At 39.5% G+C, this 20724-nt stretch overlaps 2 protein-coding genes across 5 annotated transcripts in view; both read right to left on the bottom strand.

Annotated features, from left to right (window-relative positions):
- Positions 1-9078, bottom strand: part of ern2 (endoplasmic reticulum to nucleus signaling 2) — a 16405-nt gene extending 7327 nt beyond the window's left edge. The window contains exons 1-16 of one of the 2 annotated variants that reach the window (XM_020614330.1): positions 8557-9078; positions 7171-7288; positions 7030-7063; positions 6305-6377; positions 6148-6220; positions 5084-5206; positions 4881-4982; positions 4008-4067; positions 3664-3880; positions 3419-3497; positions 3050-3200; positions 2017-2162; positions 1322-1510; positions 1001-1163; positions 697-801; positions 515-611 (exon numbers count right to left, since the gene is read on the bottom strand). In XM_020614330.1, the coding sequence (XP_020469986.1) occupies positions 515-611; positions 697-801; positions 1001-1163; positions 1322-1510; positions 2017-2162; positions 3050-3200; positions 3419-3497; positions 3664-3880; positions 4008-4067; positions 4881-4982; positions 5084-5206; positions 6148-6220; positions 6305-6377; positions 7030-7063; positions 7171-7288; positions 8557-8631 (1805 nt within the window). In that variant the 5' untranslated portion in view covers positions 8632-9078. The remainder of the gene's footprint in view (positions 1-514; positions 612-696; positions 802-1000; positions 1164-1321; positions 1511-2016; positions 2163-3049; positions 3201-3418; positions 3498-3663; positions 3881-4007; positions 4068-4880; positions 4983-5083; positions 5207-6147; positions 6221-6304; positions 6378-7029; positions 7064-7170; positions 7289-8556) is intronic. The other variant, XM_020614329.1, reaches the window with a different exon arrangement.
- A 425-nt stretch (positions 9079-9503) lies between these two features.
- On the bottom strand, positions 9504-17175 carry LOC109968228 (carbohydrate sulfotransferase 12-like). Of its 3 annotated transcripts, none has more exons than XM_020614331.1 (6): positions 17069-17175; positions 14335-14957; positions 13931-14073; positions 12141-12269; positions 11251-11443; positions 9504-10386 (listed from the first exon to the last, which is right to left on the bottom strand). In XM_020614331.1, the coding sequence occupies exons 2-6, from the start codon at positions 14845-14847 to the stop codon at positions 10117-10119; spliced, it is 1248 nt and encodes a 415-aa protein (XP_020469987.1). In that variant the 5' UTR covers positions 14848-14957; positions 17069-17175; the 3' UTR covers positions 9504-10116. The 3 variants fall into 3 exon arrangements, with proteins under 3 accessions (XP_020469987.1, XP_020469988.1, XP_020469989.1); XM_020614332.1 differs by lacking the exon at positions 17069-17175 and adding an exon at positions 16913-16958; XM_020614333.1 differs by lacking the exon at positions 17069-17175 and adding an exon at positions 16628-16660.
- Between the last annotated feature and the right edge of the window lie 3549 nt (positions 17176-20724).

Here is a 20724-nt window from a genome sequence, read left to right as displayed (position 1 = left end):
CGCCTCTGACGTCCTTCCCTGCCACTCCTGACATCCTCATACAGTTGTACACACATCAGCGTGATAATATCTACCAAAATGGAAAAAATGTATGGATTTATACTTTGAGTTTTTAGTGTGGCTCATGTCCCATCGACTAACATGGAGAGGACAGGATTTATGACCTATACAACACCCCATAAGGTGGCAAACAAGTTTTGGAGGCTTCACCTCCAGGAGCTCTTTGGCTGCCCATCATCTGCACAGTTAATGGTTTCAACAAAAAAGTCTGCAAATTATTTTTCATTCTGTACAGTGTAAACAAATGTCTACCTGGACGGCAGGAGATAAAACATAGGCAGGATATACATTTCTAAAAACGTATCTTATAAATGGCAGAAATGAAAAAGATACTTGACCTGTACCTCAATGATACTGTGCTTTAAGTAAGGCCAACACTATCAACCATGGTAAAAACTCTGTAGTAAAGTAAGGCACAGTGAAATACACACATGTACATATTACCCACACATACCTGAAGACAAACGTCCCAGCTGTGCCGTGTCCAAGCACCTCAGATGAAATGAAGGACAGTTTACCCACCTGCACCTCCTCACAATTTCCTTCTGACACTAGTGGGAAGGAAGACAGAGAGAAATAAATCTCATCTTAACAGGGAGGAACACATGGAAATAATATATAAGTTTGGTGCTTTACCTGCTGTGGATTTGTAGCAGCTGGAGCCACTTCTATCAGTATCTGAGATGCTGTGGCTGTTAGTCTGAGGACTAGGCAGAGGGTCAGTGGATGCAGGAGGAGAGTCTGCATTTAGAAAGGTGAAGTAACACAGTATTTAATTGAAGAATTAATAATATATTAAAGATTTCAAGGCTTTGAAAAACATATTGCTTTGACCCTACTTTATGCATTTCTCAAGTGCAATGAAAAATAAACTGTTTAGTTCTTGAACTTAAGCCTGACAATATAACACAAAGGAGAACTTGTTTTCACTTTTACATACCACTAGAGGGGTTTGTCTGAGTAGAAAGGGATGAGTCTGAAGAACCTGAGGACAATGTTTGTATGCTTGTCTGCATGCTGGTATGCATGCACTGCAGATGAGACTCAGAAACCTCCTCCAGCTGCCGCTGAGCTGCGCGCTGAGGAAACACATACTGTGCCATCTCCATGATAAGATGCCACGACAATCACAGATGAATGGTAAATAACAGAGTGTCACAGAATGATTGCCATCATTTTTTCATTTCTTTACATCTGAAAAACTACGTCTTAAACACAATTGCTTTTTAACAGCAGGCAGACAGAAGACACAAAAACTCACAGGTGGATATGTAAGTGCAAAAACCAGCCATCCTCCCAGCATTATTGTCAGAACAGCCAGAGTCAGGGGGTCCTGTGTGATATAGACAGGCAGCACAGTAGTCGGTCTCTGAGCCTGCCCTGATGTCCTCCCATCGACCCCTCCTCTCTTAGCATTAGTGTCGCTATGGCTGTCAGCAAAGGTCTTGGACTGGAGGACACAATAACATACCAGAGAGAAGGAACAATGGAAATGTAATGAGTACTAAACTGGTCTGTGCAGATTCTCAGTCATCCAGGTCATAGTAAACTGAAAAAAATCAACCGGACTTAGGTTTCTAGGTCGAAGACGTTTCACCTCTCATCCAAGAGGCTTCATCAGTTCTGACTGACTGGTGTTGAGCCGAGGATATTTATCCCCCTCGATGGTGTTTCAGTCCTCTGAAGGCCAACAATGTCAGGGGAGGATCCAAAGACAGTAACAACGCTCACAGATCCTGGGCTATGACGACTCAGTTATTAAGTGACACTGTTGGATGAGAGGTGAAACGTCTTCGACCTAGAAATCTAAGTCCTGTTGAGTACTGAAGTTTTTTCAGTACTAAACTGGGTTTTCTCTGTCTTCCTTGTTTTCTGTAGCTTCTGATCACAGTGGTTGTTAAACTGAAAGAATCATACTTTGTATAATTTACTGTCTGCCAAGATGCTGTGACTCACGTATCGCTGGTGGTAATAGTTGCTAGTGAAGCCCGAGGAAGGAGAAGGTCGAGGAGGGATGACTGCCTCGCCAGAATGCCGCTGCAGGGGGAATGGGAACTCCCTCATCATGGTGGTGTGGGCTACTGGAGGGAGCTCGTGATGACCTAAAACACACAAACAAGCCAAGTCAAAGTCAAGACAAAGTGTTTTTTATAGCACTTTAAACAACAGCAGGTTCACCTAAGCACTGTACAGATAGAAATACACAAGAAAACATAAAATAAAATTTTAAAAACCCACACGTTTACAGCTGCACGAGAGTCTGTGTTTGTGTTGGGACTGCGGTCACTTTCACATCTGGTCAATAAATCAAAGAGATGGTTCAGTTTTGAGCAAACTTTGCAACTTCAGTACAGTAAAAAGCTATCTGGTCAATAAATCAGATCCATTCTAATAAATTATTAGTTCAGCTTTTTGAGGATCTTTATCCCTATTTTCTCAGCAATAAATTTGTCAGTGCCATTTTATGTCCATGGACGACATTTCAAGACAAACTGAGATGTTCTAAGAAAACATACTGTGAGATGAACTTGTTTTCACTCAATACCTGGCTTTGAAAATGATCAGTGATTAGTGACTACTGATTAAAATTACAAAAAAGAACTGACCAAGTAATAAAACAGAGATTAAATACCTTTATGTTTTTTTAGTAAACTAACACTTTCATTCAACATTTCAACGTTAAAAACCTTGATAATTAATCTGTGGTTTGGAAGTACTACTTACAAAAAGAATGCATTCATGTTAATTTACTACAGCTGTGAACAGGAAGTTTGTTAATAATGAAATAAATGACATTATTAAAACATTAATTACAGCATTACACAGGTTTTTAATAAATGTGCTGTTTCACAAACCTGTGATGTCTGTCTGTCCCCCCCCCCCTTCTTTTTATGTGGACATAAAGTGCATTTAAAGTACCATTACCATTAAATGTGTGGGAAACATGGATGCTGTTAAGGGAATTGGGATGTACCCTCTGTGTGTTTACCTATTAGCAACCAGTGGTTTTTCTGGCTGTTTATGCTGCCTGGCGGATAGCGCACATCAGTGGATGGCGTGATCTCACACTCCCCTCGTTCTCTGACCGTCACTCCAGCCGTCAGTGGACCTTCAATCTGTCCCAGGGTCAGGCCACGAGGCTGCCGTGGCAACAACAGGCACAAACCAGTCACATAACAGTTATCCTGTTATCACCAAGATCATTATCATTTACCCACTTTCTGATACACCTGATGATATGCTGGAATAACCATTAATGCAATGTTAAAGGAGGAGGCAGTATTAATACAGATTTGGGTGTTTAAAGAAACTTTGTGCGTGAATGCTGATATATGATGAAAATGGATCGTGTACTCACCACTAATGAGACTCCATGGTGGACAAGGGAATTCAAGGCGTAGAGGTGAGAGTGCAATTTTCCAATGTAGAGAGTGGGGCTTTAAAAAAAACAAACAAACAGAAGTTGGGTATTGTGGAGGGGGTTTCTGAAGCTATCCCTTTCCTTTAATGTGTTTGTATCAATGCTGAACTAAACATCTCAAGTTTCTTAAAGCTCCTCTTTAAGGGAGCATGTGGGGGCTGTATATAAAATGTTATTCTTACACAAGTTGAGCTTGTGCGCTGGCTTGCTCCTTTACAAACTGATAGCTCCACTTCAGTGTCGAGTGTGCATCTGCCTGCTCACTGGCAGAAGAGAACGTGAGGAAGCGTAGCGTTTCCATGCCGAGGGACAGGTGGGGGGCGTGTCTTAGTGAATCACCAGAGTACAGATAGACCCCTACGACGGGTGATCCATAGTTCTGACTCCACAGGACATCACCTAGAAGACAAAAACGCAGCACTTTTAGTTTTCAGAGATAAAATACAGTAAATAGACACATGCAACATCTCCCATACGAAGGTACGAATACATTCATATGACACCAACCATGCACACCTCACCCTACCTGTTTCTCTGTCAACTGTCACAACAAGGCCATCACCACTCGATACAAGATGAGCCATTTCTTGAGGGAAACCAGGTAAGACAGGTTAGTATTGGATAAGCACACATTTCTTTAGATTTCAAATATCAGAGATGAAGTGCTCAATCATAAACCACTTTATCTGAGTGCTTTTAATATAAATACTGAACTAGAAAGTACTCACAGAACACACTATTTATACTTTTATATAAATCATAACCAGACTTTTATTCAAAACTCAGTGACAGTTATGACATGCATGTGCCTTTATGTTAGTGTAGTAGTTGAATAGTGTTCAAATCCAATGTATCTCATAGTTAAAAATAAATAAACTAACTCCTGGTTTCAGACTTGCATCAATTTGCAGTAAAGTTATTCTATACGCTGTAGGTGTTTCTGGAGTTTTGACCTTTTCAGATTGGCATAAAAAGACTTATTCAGAAACTTAAGACTGCACACACACCTGAAAACTAACTGAAATCTACTAACCACTGATTGTATATACAGTGGACACTGTATACACGGTGGCTTATATCTGAGCCACTGACGTGGAGAAAGCGAGATTTATGACCTATACTGCAACCAGCCACCAGGGGGAGATTGACTCATGGTGTCTTCACTTCTGGGATTTGTTAGCCTGTCCATCGTTTTTACAGTCACTGCTATAAACATTGAACGAACCACATGTAACATCCACCGGACAAGGACAACTGATCAGGAATACAATCTCCATACAGTTACAGGTTGTAACAGTTTTTAATGCGCTACATGCACAGTTCATATTTACATTTAGCTAAACCAGAAAATATCCCTGCAGGTCAGTCTGTCTAACTGAATGTGTGTGCAGGGACATACTGTAGTCTTGTTTCTCATCATAAGGTGGAGCAGAGTAGTCATTGTATGTAGCATTCCATCGCAGCTCCTGTGTCTTCGTGTCAAACATAGTAACCATGTATTCTGGAAAACAAATGGGTGCAAAGTTTAAAAATACCAGGCCACCTCTCAGCCGCATGTGTGTGTGAGTGTATGCATGTTAGGGTGCACCTGTGCAACAATACCTGTGCGTCCTATGTAGAGCAGAGGAGTGTTGGGACAGATAGATTCAGAGGAGGAGGTGGTTAAACTGGTTTGCTTCTCACCTGTCTCAGGATCCACCACAAACCACACATCTTGTTTTTTACCTGCATGTACACAAACAACTATCAACACTACGTATGTCACATATTCATAAGGTATGTTACTGTCTGTCATTCTTTGTCTCTGACAACTGTCTGTCTCACACACAGTTATAAAATACGTCACATTTCCCTGTGCAGGAGGCAGGACATGATATTGTCACGTAGCAGCTTTGTAATTTGGTCATAAGCAACCAAGTTCCTTAAATGTGTATGATGGTCTTGGCATCAGCGCTTAAAGACAGAAGTTCCCAGATCTCATGATGTCAAAGTGACACATGGGGTCAGACTCCTCTGGGTAATATGTATCTAATTTCAGGGTTGCAGTGCATGTCTGAAAAGAGCTTACATGGTTTCAAACACATTGGTCTTGACACTTACTGACATAATGCATTTCCTCATCCTTAACCCTAACCATCCCAATCCTAATCCTAACCTAGAGTTTGAATTCATGCCCTCAGGATGACAATAGAGAGTAAGCAAAAAGATTTTTAAAGGTTTGTTTGTACCAAAAGCAGTCAACCTATTAAATAAGCAACTGTAAAATTCTGACTGCAGGTGTAAATTTGTATTTGATTTTGCGGTTATTTACTGTTTTTATTGCTCAGACTGATTTCATATATTTTAGTGATATGATTTGATGGCCTATATTGTTTTAGTGATATGTTAGTCTGTTTGATTTTATGAGATGTATTTTGAAGTGTGTGTTTGTGGTACAGGGGGCCAAAGACAAATTTCCACCATGGTGGATAATAAAGTAAACTGAACTGAACTGAACTGAATTAACTTGAATCATAGACCCTAAAACCAAGTTTTAACTCCAAAAAAGTCTTTTGAACGGATGAGAACCGGCCAAAATATCCTCACAGCAATGGTTTTAAACTAATTTGACGACAAAAACATGCAAGGACATGCGCACACACACACACACACACACACAGTCTCACCTGTATAGAGTATACCGTCAGAGCTCCTGCAGGGAGCTGACTGAACCAGCTCTGGGATGGTAAAAGGAAGTTTCTGCAGACAAATGAAAACAATGGAGTCACAGAGTGAAAGCAGACACACAAACTAACACACACACACACACACCACATTCCTCACCATCAGGCCTTCCTTCTGCTTGCCACTCAAGACATATAAACTTCCATCATTGGGGTCTGGGAGAAAATCTGGCCTATGAAAACATTATTCATACATCAGTAAAAATGAAAAGATTTCCCAATTTCACAATGCTACTGGTCAAACTGGCCAGTACAGTAGTTTCAGCACATACACTTTTAGATTCTTAAGCATTTCTATGTAAAGCACCTTAACTTTGTACTCTACTGGCACTGTATTTAACCTAGTTTGTAAATGCTCTCTATATTTTGATGATACTAATGTATTTCTTTGTTTATGGCCATAAAACACTTTTTGAAATTGATTTTTAAAAACTATGTAAATAAAGTATATCATTATTACCTTTTTTCAACCTTACTATATATTTTACTTTAATACACATCTTTTTCTACAAGCTTTTTTTTAATTTAACAAAACTTATCAAAATATGAAAAGTTGTCTAAAAACATGTAGCCGTGCAAAAACATTTCCTAAATTAAATGACGTACAATTGGCAACATTTTAAAATTAAATCAAGAGCTAGCAGATCCAAGAAAAAGTAAACACCACTATAACTCTGACCATAATTTGCTGCCAACTTTTGATATTTGACCTTTTTCAGCACTTGGTGTTATGAACACATTTTGATCTGGACCCAAAAAGGTGCTGGAGGTTCAATACCCAGCCCTGTGTGTCCATATATGTGTACATGTGTTGGTGTTACTCACTCTGTGAGGTAAACGGGCACTTGAATAATGGGGTCTGAAAGAAAACAAAGAACATGAGAAATATTGAAATATTTATTTATATAAATATTTAAAAATAAAAATGAAAAATAGGAAATAGTATTGACATCTTTGTGTATCAACCTTCTTGTAGGGTCCACTTGATGTCTCCTGACTGTTTGGAGACAGCATGCAGACTACCGTCCAGTGTCGAGATGAACAGGAGGGACTCTGGGAGGGTGACTGATCGTACTCCTCCAACCTGATGGATTGCCAAAGAGAAAAGGAAAACTTTAAGCCAACTGTCTCACAGGGAGTTCAGTCATCCTGTCAATGTGTCCAAGATTTCAGCATAGCTTGTCTACTGTGTGTTTGTCTGTGTATGTGTGTGTGTGTGTTTGCCAGTAGCCGTGTGAGTTTGTGTGAGGGGCGTGTCAAGTCTGCAAGGAGTCAGTAGTCCAGCCTTTCAGCTTGTGTTTAAATATGTTCCTCATTTAGCAGGATATCCTTATTCTCACCCACCTCACAACATTATACCCTGTATGTTTGTTCACCACTCCCATATTTACCCACCAATGGGTGGCAACTGACAACACAGAACTCTGCAGTACAAATTAAACTATGGCAAACTGAATCAAGACAGGCACAGAGGCACTTATGCATGTACAAAAATATTAACTCACACACAGGCAGATAATAATTGGACACAAATAAGCAAAAGATCACGCACCGTTTTGTCTTGTACTTAGGTATTTTGATTTGTTCTCAGGGATTAATTGTGGGAGGATCATTCTTGTTCTTGATTGTCTCTCAAATACTATATTCTGTTTGGTTTTAGGTACTTTGGAATTTGTTTCTCTAGATATGTGTGTGGTGTTTGTTCTTATGGTGTTTTGTTGCTGCTTTCTATTGCTACTGGAACACAGGAATTTCCACATTGTGGGATCAATCAAGTCCTGTCTACCTACCACTCCTGTACCCAGTCTGACAGATTTAGGGTTATTTTGTCATTGTGTGACTCTTTGTGGCCACTTTGCGTCTCTCTGTGGCTGTTTTGTCTCTTCACGTTTGCTTACTGTCTCTTTTATGTTGATTTGTATCTCCCTATGGTCATTTTATTCCTCTTTATGCTCAATCTCTTTGTAATGCTTTTACATTTCTTTTGGGTTATTTTGCATCCTTTTTTTTTTGGTCATTTTTGCCTCTTCGTAGTTGTTTTGTGTCTCTGGTCATTTGGTGTCTCTTTCAGGCTGTTTTGAGTCTCCTTGTAATTAATGTATATCTCTTTGTGCTTGTTGTGCTGCTCTTTGTGCTCATTTTCCATCTCTTTGTGCTATTTCTTTCCTTTAAATGAGTACAGAGAGACAGGCAGTAGTACCTTAAAGATAACGCTTTATATGTCCTATCATATCATGGAAGACTTACTTGAGCCTGAAATAGACAGAAGTGTAACGGGATGCCAGTTGTGGTCTAAATAGCAACAACACACACAGTATTAACAACAATAGAAATAACCACAGTTAAGTCTACCTGAACTAGTTTTCCTTCCCAGGACAGCAGGAGAAGAGGCAGCAACAGTCGTCCCAGAGTACCTGTGACCCCCATGGCCCTTTCTTTCACGGCTCTGAACAACCACAAGAGTGAAGTTAACAACAACAAGCAACTAACAGCAGAGGTCGAACTCTCTCTCCATTTCCAGCGTGGCTATCCATCTGTCAGAAAGTTAGCACCGGCTGTGTGACATTCCCATATCCGTGTGGACAATAGCCAAAGACTGAAATCTAAGCTAGTAGTACCGCTTTAAATCCATAATAACAGTAACGTATCCGTTCTTGTCTCTATTCCATATTTCCGTGTTGGGAGGAACCGGTGACATCACCAACACGCTGTCAAACAAGGTGGGCGGAGCCGCTTTCACCTTTCTACGCACTGAGCGACAGGACATTTAGCCAATTGAGCAGAGAGATTTGGAGAAGAAGGGGAGGGGCCGTAGAAAGATCTGGAACACGTGGAAACAGACAGCAGGACAGTTAAACGCAACAAGAGGGACTTTTTGTGTAAGAGAAGCTAGTGGAGGGCGTCATTATTTGTTGGTCACTCCCTCTCTGATCGCCTCACAGTCCCATAAACAAACAGCCAATGGTGCAAAGTAGTTTTACGTTATAGACTATTCTTAGGTAGAATTTTAATGTACATAGGCTCCTGATTATTTCACTTGCACTAGGCTACACATATGAAGATTTAAATGGATTGTTACACATTAACAAAACTAAGTTTATATCTGTTTCTTTATGTCTGGTTTTCTATTTGGACCCAGCATTTCAGAGGGAACTATATTATTGTTGTTGTTGTATAAACATTTTCATAAATGTATTTTTTTAAATTCCACAACATTTTTTGATTTGCAAGGCGAGACGTTTAATTTCATTATGGAGTGTTACACATTTATTAAAAAATAAGTTTACATCCGATACCATGTTCAGAAACAGATAGAGTAATGCAGTGGTTCCCAAACTTTTTTTTTGCTGACAACCCCTTTTGTGGGTCAGCTTTGCAGTCCTGGCTTTGTGCAGTTTATCCCATTCTTTCTGACAGATCCTCTCAGCCTTCATCAAAATGAATGGTAAGCATCTATGTACTGCCATCTTCAGGTCTCTCCAAGTCTATGGGGTTTAACTCTTTTTATTCCATAGTATTGCTACTTCTTCCACCAGTACATAATATACACAGTAAAATTAGAAAAGAAAGTCAAACGCTTTATTTGTCTGCAGCATATTTCTCTTCAGAAATGTCACCTAACAGTTAAGTCCAATCTATTCCTCATTACTTACCAAAATACTATTTACATTCTCATGTAAAGTGCCATTACATGGGAAATCAGACTAAGCGGATGTGCTTCTGATATGAAATGATGACAAAAAATTAAATAACACTGGCAGGCACTTCTGTCACTTGAGGTATGCGCAGAACAAAGGAAACAAACAGCATCATCGACTGGTCTTTGAAGGCGTACTGTGGCTGTGTGCGGGTAGGTGATGTGTGGGCTCTACACACAATGCAGCACCCAGGTCTTCAGTTCTGTGTGGATTACTAATGGAGCACACTGTCAGGTTTGGGATAACCAAACATTTCAAAGTCTGGTTCATACAACTTGTACAGTTCTCTCCTCATTGTCAAGGGAATCTGTGCAAACCAGTCTCTTTCCCAGCTGGCTGCAGTACGGTTTTGGGCCCCTGAAGGGAAGTGTATCATATCATCCACCTTCAGAAGTTTCAGCAGCTGCTCCGCGTCAGTTTCCAGGCTTTCTAGTCGTCCGATGAAGTCATACTTGACCTGACACGGATGGCACAGGCGGTACACCTGAAGCACACAAAAAGCAGGGGTACACGTTTAAAATGCATCAGTTTCTGTGCATGTTTGGTACTTTGTGTGTAGCCTAATATCTGCCTCTGCCCCATGACTGTTTCTACCTTTGTGTGAACACATATAATCATACATAAAAATCAGGTCACACAGCTCTGCCCAAATGTTTTTGGCTTCACTGCCTTCCTCAGACTTACATGACTTCAACCATTTTCTTTACAAAACATTTTAATGTGCATATAATAATACTCTAGTTTACTGCTCTCCGTATATATACTACTACATTTAAATATATCAAATTGTTATATATCTGTGATGCAGAAAGACCATAACAATAGAATGCAACAGCAGAGGTTGAAAATAAAGAACATAACACAGCATAAAACATGAAAATAAGATTTTTCCTGTGCTGAGACATATCATGTCAAGATAATTAAGTGGGCTACTGCTAAATTTGTATCCTGAAAAATCCTAATATACAGATTCAAATGGCTTGATTTATTTATTGCAGAACAGATTGATGCAGTTGTCCCATAATACAACCAGCTAAAAATTAAACAGAAATACAAGAAATACACTTTTATTGTCTTATTGTACAGCAGTCAAACTGGACTAGGCAGTGATGTTCCAAAGGCACAGTTGTTTTTTTAACCTTTCTTATTAGGACATGATGAATACATTTCTTATATACTGACTGCCAAAATAGCGCCAAGTCAAAATTATTGCACAGTGTATAGTTTTTAAAAGGCTTTTAAAAGTATTTATATAGTGAGCTCATGAAATTTCAGACAATTCAGTCAAACTGTATTAAGTGAAACCTGCACTGTTTATATGGGTGTAGTAGCTGTGTGAGACAAATACCTGTCGCCAGTGTTCATTGAACATTTTCTCACTCTCAGTCTCTGGATCCAGCAGGTATGTGATAAACTGCTGAAATGTCGGTGTGACTCCTGCTGCAAATGCCTCAGCCGCTGTCTCTGGCAAACTCCCAGACACATTACCATAACGACGGAGCATGACCGAACCAAACTGTCTGTAGAAGTCCTCATTGGGCCTAAAGCACACACAAATACACACACTTAAATAATTGAATTGCTGTGTGAACCACACTGCCTTAAACCCAGGTACATGCTTTCCTGTTCCTGCAGTAAGCATATTCACTTCCTGTTTATTGTGCCTGCACCATGTTGTGTTTGCTTCCAGATAGTTTACAGATTAAGTTCACTGATTTCTAGGTTTATCAGAACATCAGCTAATTTTTTGCGTCACAGCTTGTGCTTGCACTACCTAAGCACCTGTGTTACAGAAGTTTTTGTTCATTTCCAAATTTAACTTGCTAATTTAGGTCAGCTAGCAGGAAGCTAGCTAAGCTAGTAGCTTAGTTGAGAGCAATGGCTACATTAACCTGCCCAGTGTTTGACTGTTTGTTGTGTCCTGTTGCTTTTCTTTTCTTTTCTCTTCTCTCTCCTCTATCCACTCACCCCAACCAGTCGAGGCAGGAGGGCGCCTGCCAAGAGCGGAAGCTTCTTCCGTTAAAGGGAGTTTTTCCTCCCCACTGTCACCAAGTGCTTGATCAAGGGGGATTTGTTGGGTTTTTACTCTATAATATTAATAATAATAGTAAAGTCTCGACCTTACTTTGTAAAGTGTCCTGAGATGACATTTGTTGTGATTTGGCGCTATATAAATAAAACTGAATTGAACTGAAAACCCACACCCACGTTCTCTCTCTACCATAGCTTGAAACACACCTTCCAAACTTGTTCCTGAAGGCAGAGATGAGGCGTACAAAAGGGTCACGTACAAACAAGAACTTGGTGTAGTGTTGGAGCTTGAGTGCCATCAGGTGGCGGGACAGAGAACCATAATGGTGCCAAAACCTGGTAAAAGACACATGGACACATGCAAAACACCATAAATGATTTTCTATTACTATTACTGCCTTTCTTCTTAAGTTGTAATTGTGATGCATTAGAAATTGATAAAAATCCATTCAGTGATATCTCTAAATGAGTTGAAAGCAAAACATGAAATATCAGTTTTACAGAAGGGAACAATGTGTCTTGTACAATGGTGCAGACAGAAAAACAGACGTCCAGATACTCAAGTACAGACAGTTCCCGAGGGGTAAAGTCAGGTCTGTCTGTGCTGTAGCGCCAAGATTTCACCTGTCCTTTCCACTCTCCTCTCCCAAGTGTTACTCGGTAAATAATGTCTTTAGTTTGTCAAATACAGTGTCAGAATAACTGAATATCTGAGTGTGACTGTAGAACCATCTAAACATGAAACCATGTGATTTTGAATGAAAAAGTTGGAAAACAGCAATATACAACTTTAGTTTTATTAGGTTTTAAAGGAACAAATGAATTACTATGTCATGCTAGAAAAAAGCATAGTGATCCCTTAATTTGGCCAGATTCGCTTTCATTTCTTACTGTAAAATTGACTTTTGCTTCTTGACCCCTGATTTTGTCTTTGTTGTGAGTGCAGGATTGAGTTATGTGATTTGTCTGGTTGTCCAGTCTTCTTGTTTATGTTTCATTTTTCTTGGTTTTCCATGTTGACTTGTTGGGTTGATTTTCTTTACCGAGTTACTAAACAGTGTGAGTGGGGGCTTGGGCTCTCTGTGCAGGATTCTGGTCTTTGCTTTGCTTTATATTGTCTATGGAATACAAAAATAGTTCTTCTCTGAGTCTGTAGACTATTTTTATATTCATTGTTCTGTCACTGTTGTTAATAAATAGTAATGTATTTATGGTACTGCAGGCCTAATACTAGCTGTACTCTCTTAGTAGTACCATTTTGCATGATGAGTACTTTTCCTTTTAATACTTTAAGGATATTTTGCTGGTAATGCTTCTGTACTTTCACATAAGTTTTGAATGAAGGACTTTTACTTGTAATGGCAGAGATGAAAGAAGTAGTCAGATTGTTTACTTAAGTAAAAGTAGAAATACCACACTGTTAAAATACTCACAAGTAAAAGTCCTGCATTCAAAATGTTACTTAAGTAAAAGTATAAAAGTATTAGCATCAGAGTAAAAGTACTTATTATGCAGAATGGCACATTTCACATTTCTATATTTTACTAGATTAAAATGATTGATGCCTTATTATGTTCAACCCTTTAATGCTGCAGATAGTAAAGGTGGGGCTAATTTTAACAACCTTATATGCTTAGCATTTGAAGTACCTGGGTACCTTGTGAATTTCTGATGATCAATAAAAGCTTTTGATTATACCTTGTTTTGGTTAATTCATCTGATTGTGCTAATTATCAAATAAATGTTGTGGAGAAAAAAGTACAATAATTGCCTATAAAATGTAGCAAAGTCAAAGTATGAAAAAGCAAAAAAAAAATGACAATGCTCAAGTATAGTATAGATACCTCAAAACTGTACTTAAGTACAGTGCTTGAGTAAATGGACCTAGTTTCTTTCCACCTCTGTGTAATGGAATATTTTATTGTTACCGTTAGTTAAGAAAAAGATCTTAATATTACTTCCACTTGTGAGTATTTGTTTGTATGTGTGTGTCATACTTGGCAAAGGTGAGGTGAAGAGAGGAGTTGTGCACGAGATCAGGAGGTACTGCCTCGGGGTCAGTGTAAGGTTGTCCTGAGGAGGGTGAGATCAGAGACTGAGACAGAACCACCATCACTCTCTTCCAGTTGGTGCACGCTACCTGAACAGAAAACAGCGACCAATAAAAACAGGAAAGAAAATGTAAGACTGTCAGAAGGACAGGAGGGACTACAAACATGTTAATGTGATGTGTGTGCAAAATGCTAGAAGAAAACAGACGTTGTGATTTTAGGCTGTTTTTGTCCTCTTACTTCCTTACTATTTTTCTTACCCTTACATCCATGCATAGTGAATTAACTCACCATTCATGTGTATGTTCACACACACACACACACACACACAACATGCAAGCCAGATGTACCTTGGGAACGTAGCAGTAGATAATCTGGTGTGTATCATCCACTATCAGGTGATCCAGTTCCCTGTTTGGAACTTGTTCAAATGCACGAGTCCTTCCAGGGAACTCCAAACCATCCTTTCCTAAGCACACATCCATTATTCTCTGCTTCCTCGCCTTCTGCTCTCTGTAGTCAGCAGAAATATGATCTCTCTCCCTCGCCTCATCCTCCCTGGTTTCCTCCTTCCTCTGCTCATGTTCATCCTCTCCCCCCTCTTCGCCAGCTGCCCCTCTTGACTCCTCAGGGATGAGTTTTTTACTGGCAGAGGTGATGGAGACTGTGGTGCTGGTGGAGGGAGAAAGCGAAGGGCCTGTAGTTATCACAGAAAATGAATCAGAGTGAAGCGACCCGTGTTTTGGTTCTCGCAGTGAATAGAAGTTGAAGCCCCCTACGTCGTCCCAGTAGACGATGATTAGCAGGATCATAAACAAAGACCCCAGGATGAATGCTGCTCGTAGTCCACGCCATATTCCCATGGTTATGTCCGATCCAGAGCCGTGATTGGTAAAGAAAAGAGGAAGTGGTTATTTCAACTCCATGCCGGCCATTTGCTATTGAGGTGACACTTCCTGCATGCTGGGTGCAACTGAAAGAAACAGGAAATGTTACTAAGACTTAAGTTCTTCTTTCACAGCAAAGTGAAGTATGAGGATTGAGCTCAGTGTAAGAGTAGAAAACTACACTCACAAGTGTAGAACGCTATTACTGTACTACCAACACTTATGATATTCTGTTCACAAACAGTTGACTTTAACATCTCTGCCTGTTCTGTATTTACACACAGAGGATACAGTGCAGCATTCTCCACGGCACCAACAAGATGGAACAAACAGGGCTAAACTAAAATAAAACACTGACATGAAATCCTACATGTGCTCCTGAACTAGCTCAAGTTGTATTAAAAGATTTTTTAAACAAATTCAGGCATCCAATCTGTACATGTTTACACACCTAAAACAAAGACAAACTGCTTTTTAATGTCTTGAAGAGTTTAACACAAGTTATGTGTTTTCACTCAAAATGGTAATACAGAATTACTGTATTTGCTAAGGTGGTGTTTATACTGTAAATGCCAACACAGAGAATAAAAACACGCAGTACCAGTGGTAGAAGAAGTATTCAGATTGTTTGCTTAAGTAAAAGTAGCACTACCACAGTGTAAAAATACGTGTGTTATAAGTAAAACTCCTACATTCAAATATTACTTTAATAAACGTACAAAAGCATTAGCATTAAATTATACTTAACGTAGCAAAAGTCAAAGTACTCATTATGCAGAAGGGCATATTTCACATTAATTCAAACTGTTGAATCATACTGATGCATAAGTGTGTTCACGTTGCAGCTGGTAAAGGTGGAGCTAATGTTAATGCTTACACTTAAATTACTGCTGGGTAGATTGTCAATTTCCCACTGAGGATCAATAAAGTCTTATGATTGTACTGTATTTAGTTTTACTGATCTCATTCTGAAAAGTAACAAAATAAATGTAGTTGCATCAAAAGTACAGTATTTGTTTCTATAAAGTTGGTAAGTTGAAGTATGATGTAGTAGAAAATGAAAATTTACAAGTGCCTACAGATACCTCAATACTGTACTCAAGAGTAGTACTTCAGTAAATGTACTTAGCTACTTTCACCACTAAAGTTAATTACTCATTTATGAATAACTTAAAATAAAATACTTTGTCTCTCAAACCGAGCTAAGACTGTAAAATAGACTTGTTCAACATATTTAAGTCCAAACCATTAAAACCAATATTAAAAAGTATATACTGTCTGATGTTATTTTTGACCAGGGTGAAGCTGCCCAGGGGCCGTGGGGGCCTCAGGCTCTGCCCGGGGCCCTCCTCTGTCACACGGCTGTGAACAAACGGGACTGTGGGGGTGGGAGCAGCTGCTTATTGTCTGCCCCATAAAAACATCTGCTCTCCAGAAAAATCGTGGAAAAATGACGGTCCTAATAAAACAAACAAACAGAAAACTCCAGACTGGAAGACAGCAGAGCGGAAAAAACCACTCTCGCGTTGTTTGACAGAGAAAATTACTGTGCAATTTTATTTTCCACTGGGTTTGGAATCTAAACTCCACGTTGACCTGAGGGGTCTGTGTTGGAAAATCAGCAGCTACAACCTCTCTCTCGTCTTGGCACGCGTCGTACCCACTTGCACGCGTACGCGTACGCATGAACTCGCAAAAGGAAACTATATTATTCCTGTTTGAGCTTTAAATGTTTGTGTGTATCTCAGTGGCAAACCTGCAGAGTAACCACTCCTTGGATATTACTTTGTAGGCTGTTAAAAAAAAACACGTTATTGTAGTGTTATCTCAATTAACATTCTTCTTTTTTTCGCCAGGAATTTACCATCCTCCTCCCAATTCTCCGATGGAAAACAACCTTTATTTATACAGTGCACAAGTTACAATGTGCCCGTTCACCGGCCGCACCGGACACCTTCCTTCTACTTCACAGCGGCAGCCGAGGACAGAAAGACAGCCTTATTTTTGTCCTCCGTCTCCTCCGCTTTTTCTCCCCACAAACCTCCTCTTCATGCTCCCTTTGAGGTGTAGAAAGCCCGGTTCTGTTTCCTTTATTCCCTCCTCATGGGGAGCATCACTGCCACAATTGAGCCATTCAGGACGTTAATCTGCCCCAGAACATTAGAATACAAACAAATTGATTTATTATTTAACATACCCAGTAGATAAGTTCCATGGTACAGTCAGTCCTATTGTCGGCTGCGTGATGTGCCCTTCTACGTCTCTCCATCAGCCCGGTGATGATACCGGGTGGGCACGGTTGGAGTGCAGCAGGCTCAAATCACCACAGAATGATGCGAAGTCTCGCGAGATTTGGGACACCAGACACCCACTCATTTACACATACTCCAGTTTCGCACACCACGCCACACATACCGTCCGGATTTAGGATGAGAAACCAAAAACCAGCCTACGCCTGTGAATCTGGTTTCCAAATTATGGTTCGGGGACTTCCAGGCGGCCCCTGAGGAGGACTGGGGGAAGATGTAGGAATGGTGCAAGTTTACTGGTTATAAATAGCAAGGCCCATTTCTGCTGCTGAAAAATAGATTATATAGCTAAATTATGAGACAGTGGCCTAAAACAAAAATCTGACTTAGTCTCTCACTAATTTGACTTTTTATGTCAGTAATTCACTCAGGAATAATGTTGACTAGTGTCTAATAAGTGTGACTTTTTATCATAATTAAAAAGTCCAAGACTTTATAGGTTATTACATTATTTATTTTATTTAGCATCCTTTAGTGGTGGAAGAAGTACTCAGATTATTAGCACTAAAATAAACTTAAAGTACCAAAAGTACTCATCACACAAAATGGCACATTTCACATCGATGCACTTGTATACAGATGGCGCTAATGTTTACTGCTGGGTAGCTTGTGAATTTTTCACAAGGGATCAATAAAGTGTTATGGCTATACTGTATTTTGTTTTATTAATCTGATTCTGAAAAGTAACTAGTACCCTAACTAAAGTCATCAAATAAAAGTACTGGAGTAAAAAGGACTAATTACCTTTAGACCTAAAAACGCTTTAAAGATATTACTCTTGGTTTCTGGCCAAACCTTTCTACGGAGTGTGGCTGGGAATGGCTTGTCCTCAGTAGTTCCAAAATCTTGGATACGATCTTAATTAACAGTCAGTTAAAACCTGGACATTTATTTCACATTAGGCCCCAAAAAAACTGAACTGCAACTGAACTTAATGTTTGAATGGTTTTGCTCTTATGTTGAACTGCATTTTATAAAGGTGTTTCTATTTTTCCGGCAACTTTCTGCAAATGCTCTCTTTTTTTCTGCACATATTTGTTGGCCATAAAAGTCTAAACAGACTATCATCCATGTTTGAATAAAGGCTCAATAGGCTCAATCTTCATGAGTATTTATAACATCTGTGAGCCAGTGGGAGAATGACAGGGTGGATGTTTTCTCCACATCAGAAAGACCAGGCTGCTCACAAACTGTATTAAAAGGATGACACTAGGTCTTTCATTAGGAAAAACAGAAAACGGGACAGAAATTTCAGAGCAAGCCCATTTATAGTTTGACCCCCACACGTCCAGGACCCACCCACCATGTTTTAGAAAGGTCCTGCTTGGTAGATAATGTCTTTTTTAAATAAGTCAATGGTTCGCTGTTCACCTTCTCAACTATCATGGTGAATGTCTATACAAAGAAATCCTGAATATACAGAATATACATTAGATCTGTAAAGGTGTTCACCATTATAACTGATAGTGGAGCAACACTGACTTCTCGTTTCCATTAGGGATTAACTCTGCAGACTAATGAACACAACTGTGTCGGCACATCAGAACTAACTCTTCTCTGCATGTTGGGTTCCTATAGAACTAGCCTGTCTTGATGTTAACATCGAAAATGAAATGCAGAGCTCTGTTGTAAAAATGTCTGACCAGTTTTATTCATCACAAAGGAAGCTCCACTGTATTTGACTTTTGAGCCAGGGTAGAGACTGCTTTAAAATCTGAGGAACCTCAGGCATAACTTCCACCTTAATGAAAGAGCGGCTATCCAGAAGAATAAAACCCATGATCTTGGTTTTCCTAAAATAGTTTAGGAACACAAAATACTAGGTAGTTAGGCGTTATACTGGACCGCAATATATTCATAGGTGTTCCTAATAATCTGATTCTCCTATGTATGTAGCTGGGGGAGAACAAAAATAGACACCTCTAAATATAATGTAGTTCAGTCCAACACCACCTTTAACTATGACCTCAATAAACATAACTGAATGTATATATTTGACAATCTCAACAGAAACATTCACAGATTAGCAACGTTACACATGGCCAAAAACATGGGATGACAGCAAGCAGCCTAGTTTTAAAAGTGACTGCAACTAATTTAAATTAATGTATTACTACAATGACTTTACCAGAAGATGCTACATTTCACTTAGCACAGCTCGAGTCCCACATTATATTAAACGTTAGGTTTGTTCTCATAAAAACAAAATTAACCTGCTGGATTTTTGAAGGAAGTTTCTTTCAGCAAAACAAACAAGGAGCTTAAAGTGAATCACCATGTGCTGTGTTTGGTTCTGAAGAGAAGAATCATGAAACACAACTTTTGACTGGGGAATCTGAAACCATGACTCAGCATCTAACCCTGTCCATCTTTCACCAATAACAAATAGCCTGCAGAAACATGCTACAACTTCATATTTGTCGTTTTCACTACACATTTATTTCGTTTACAATTTTTATGAATTAAGATTTTACACAGAAAATGCGCTGAAGAAACATCTGATGCTTCATTAACAGTATTTTGATAATCGTTTACATTTTTATGCCTCTACAGAGGCATAGTTTTCATAGTCATCACTCCCGTCATTCTTATCATGGAAATAAGGTAAATACACTCAATTTGAGTGTCTGAGCTTAGTTAGTCATCTGAGTTGTCTGTCTCTGTCAGGCTTGCTCCCTCCTAAGAACCCCAAAACACACTCCTGGTTGGTATTGCAGCTACCGCGCAACAGAGGTCTGACAACAATCCCATCTTTGTATGAAACTGTTAAACATATCCCTACATCAGCGATAATACTTTACAGGGGCAGGATAAATTCCCTAGCTGGGAGGCCTCCCATGTCCAGAAAATCTAACGAGCATACGAAACACAAAACCTTCCCACCCTGGCCTATAAGTCTCCCCTTGAAACTTGGCAGAGTGAGACAACTCAGAAATTTAACACTAAAGTGAAATAAAGTTATTAGAATTTTGGTGGTGATGATTTTGAAAACAGCAGTACACTTATCAAGACAGGCTTACGACATATCAAAGCACAACTTCATGAATATGGAAAACCACTCATGAATCCAACAACCAAGCCTGATCGGGTACTTCCACCATTTAGTGGTGGAAAAATGACCCAGCCTTGTGCAATGCTGTGGTAAAGTTCCAAATTTCAAATTAAGTTTTCAATTAGAGTCAAGAAACTGACAACTCAAGTCCATCAACTCCAGAGGAAAGGTTACAGTTCAATTGCTGCAGTCATCTCATCCAAGGTGGTGGTGGACTCGGGTAAAGCTGACTGACTTTCCCTCTGCTAATACAGTCCCTTCAAGATCTCATCAAGGCAGTCTCAGCTCTCAGAACCAAACAGGTTGGTGCAGACGCCCCCTTGTCTCTGATCAATTGGTTAAGGCCCCGTTTGAGTCAGGTTGTTTTCTTCAGCTTCAGTCCCCTAAGGTTGGGCATCGGAATCAAAAAACACAAAGTCACTCAATCACAAGTACAAAGATAAAAATTTAATGAAGTGGACAGAAGTTGATACCTACGGAAGAGTATTAGGG

Source organism: Monopterus albus, unplaced genomic scaffold, assembly GCF_001952655.1.
Source record: "Monopterus albus unplaced genomic scaffold, M_albus_1.0 scaffold144.1, whole genome shotgun sequence".
Taxonomy (NCBI): Eukaryota; Metazoa; Chordata; class Actinopteri; order Synbranchiformes; family Synbranchidae; genus Monopterus; species Monopterus albus.
Note: the sequence above shows the minus strand (reverse complement) of the source record. Positions and strands in the feature narration are given on the sequence as shown.

Bases quoted from the DNA above. Each gene is read 5' to 3' on its own strand.
- LOC109968228 (XM_020614331.1), bottom strand. From the start codon at position 14,847: ATGGGAATATGGCGTGGACTACGAGCAGCATTCATCCTGGGGTCTTTG. The intron at 12,270-13,930 runs GTATGACACACA...GTCTTTTACCAG, and splicing joins CTTCACCTCACCTTTGCCAA to GTTTTGGCACCATTATGGTT. The intron at 10,387-11,250 runs GTATTTGTCTCA...TGTGTGCTTCAG, and splicing joins TCAATGAACACTGGCGACAG to GTGTACCGCCTGTGCCATCC.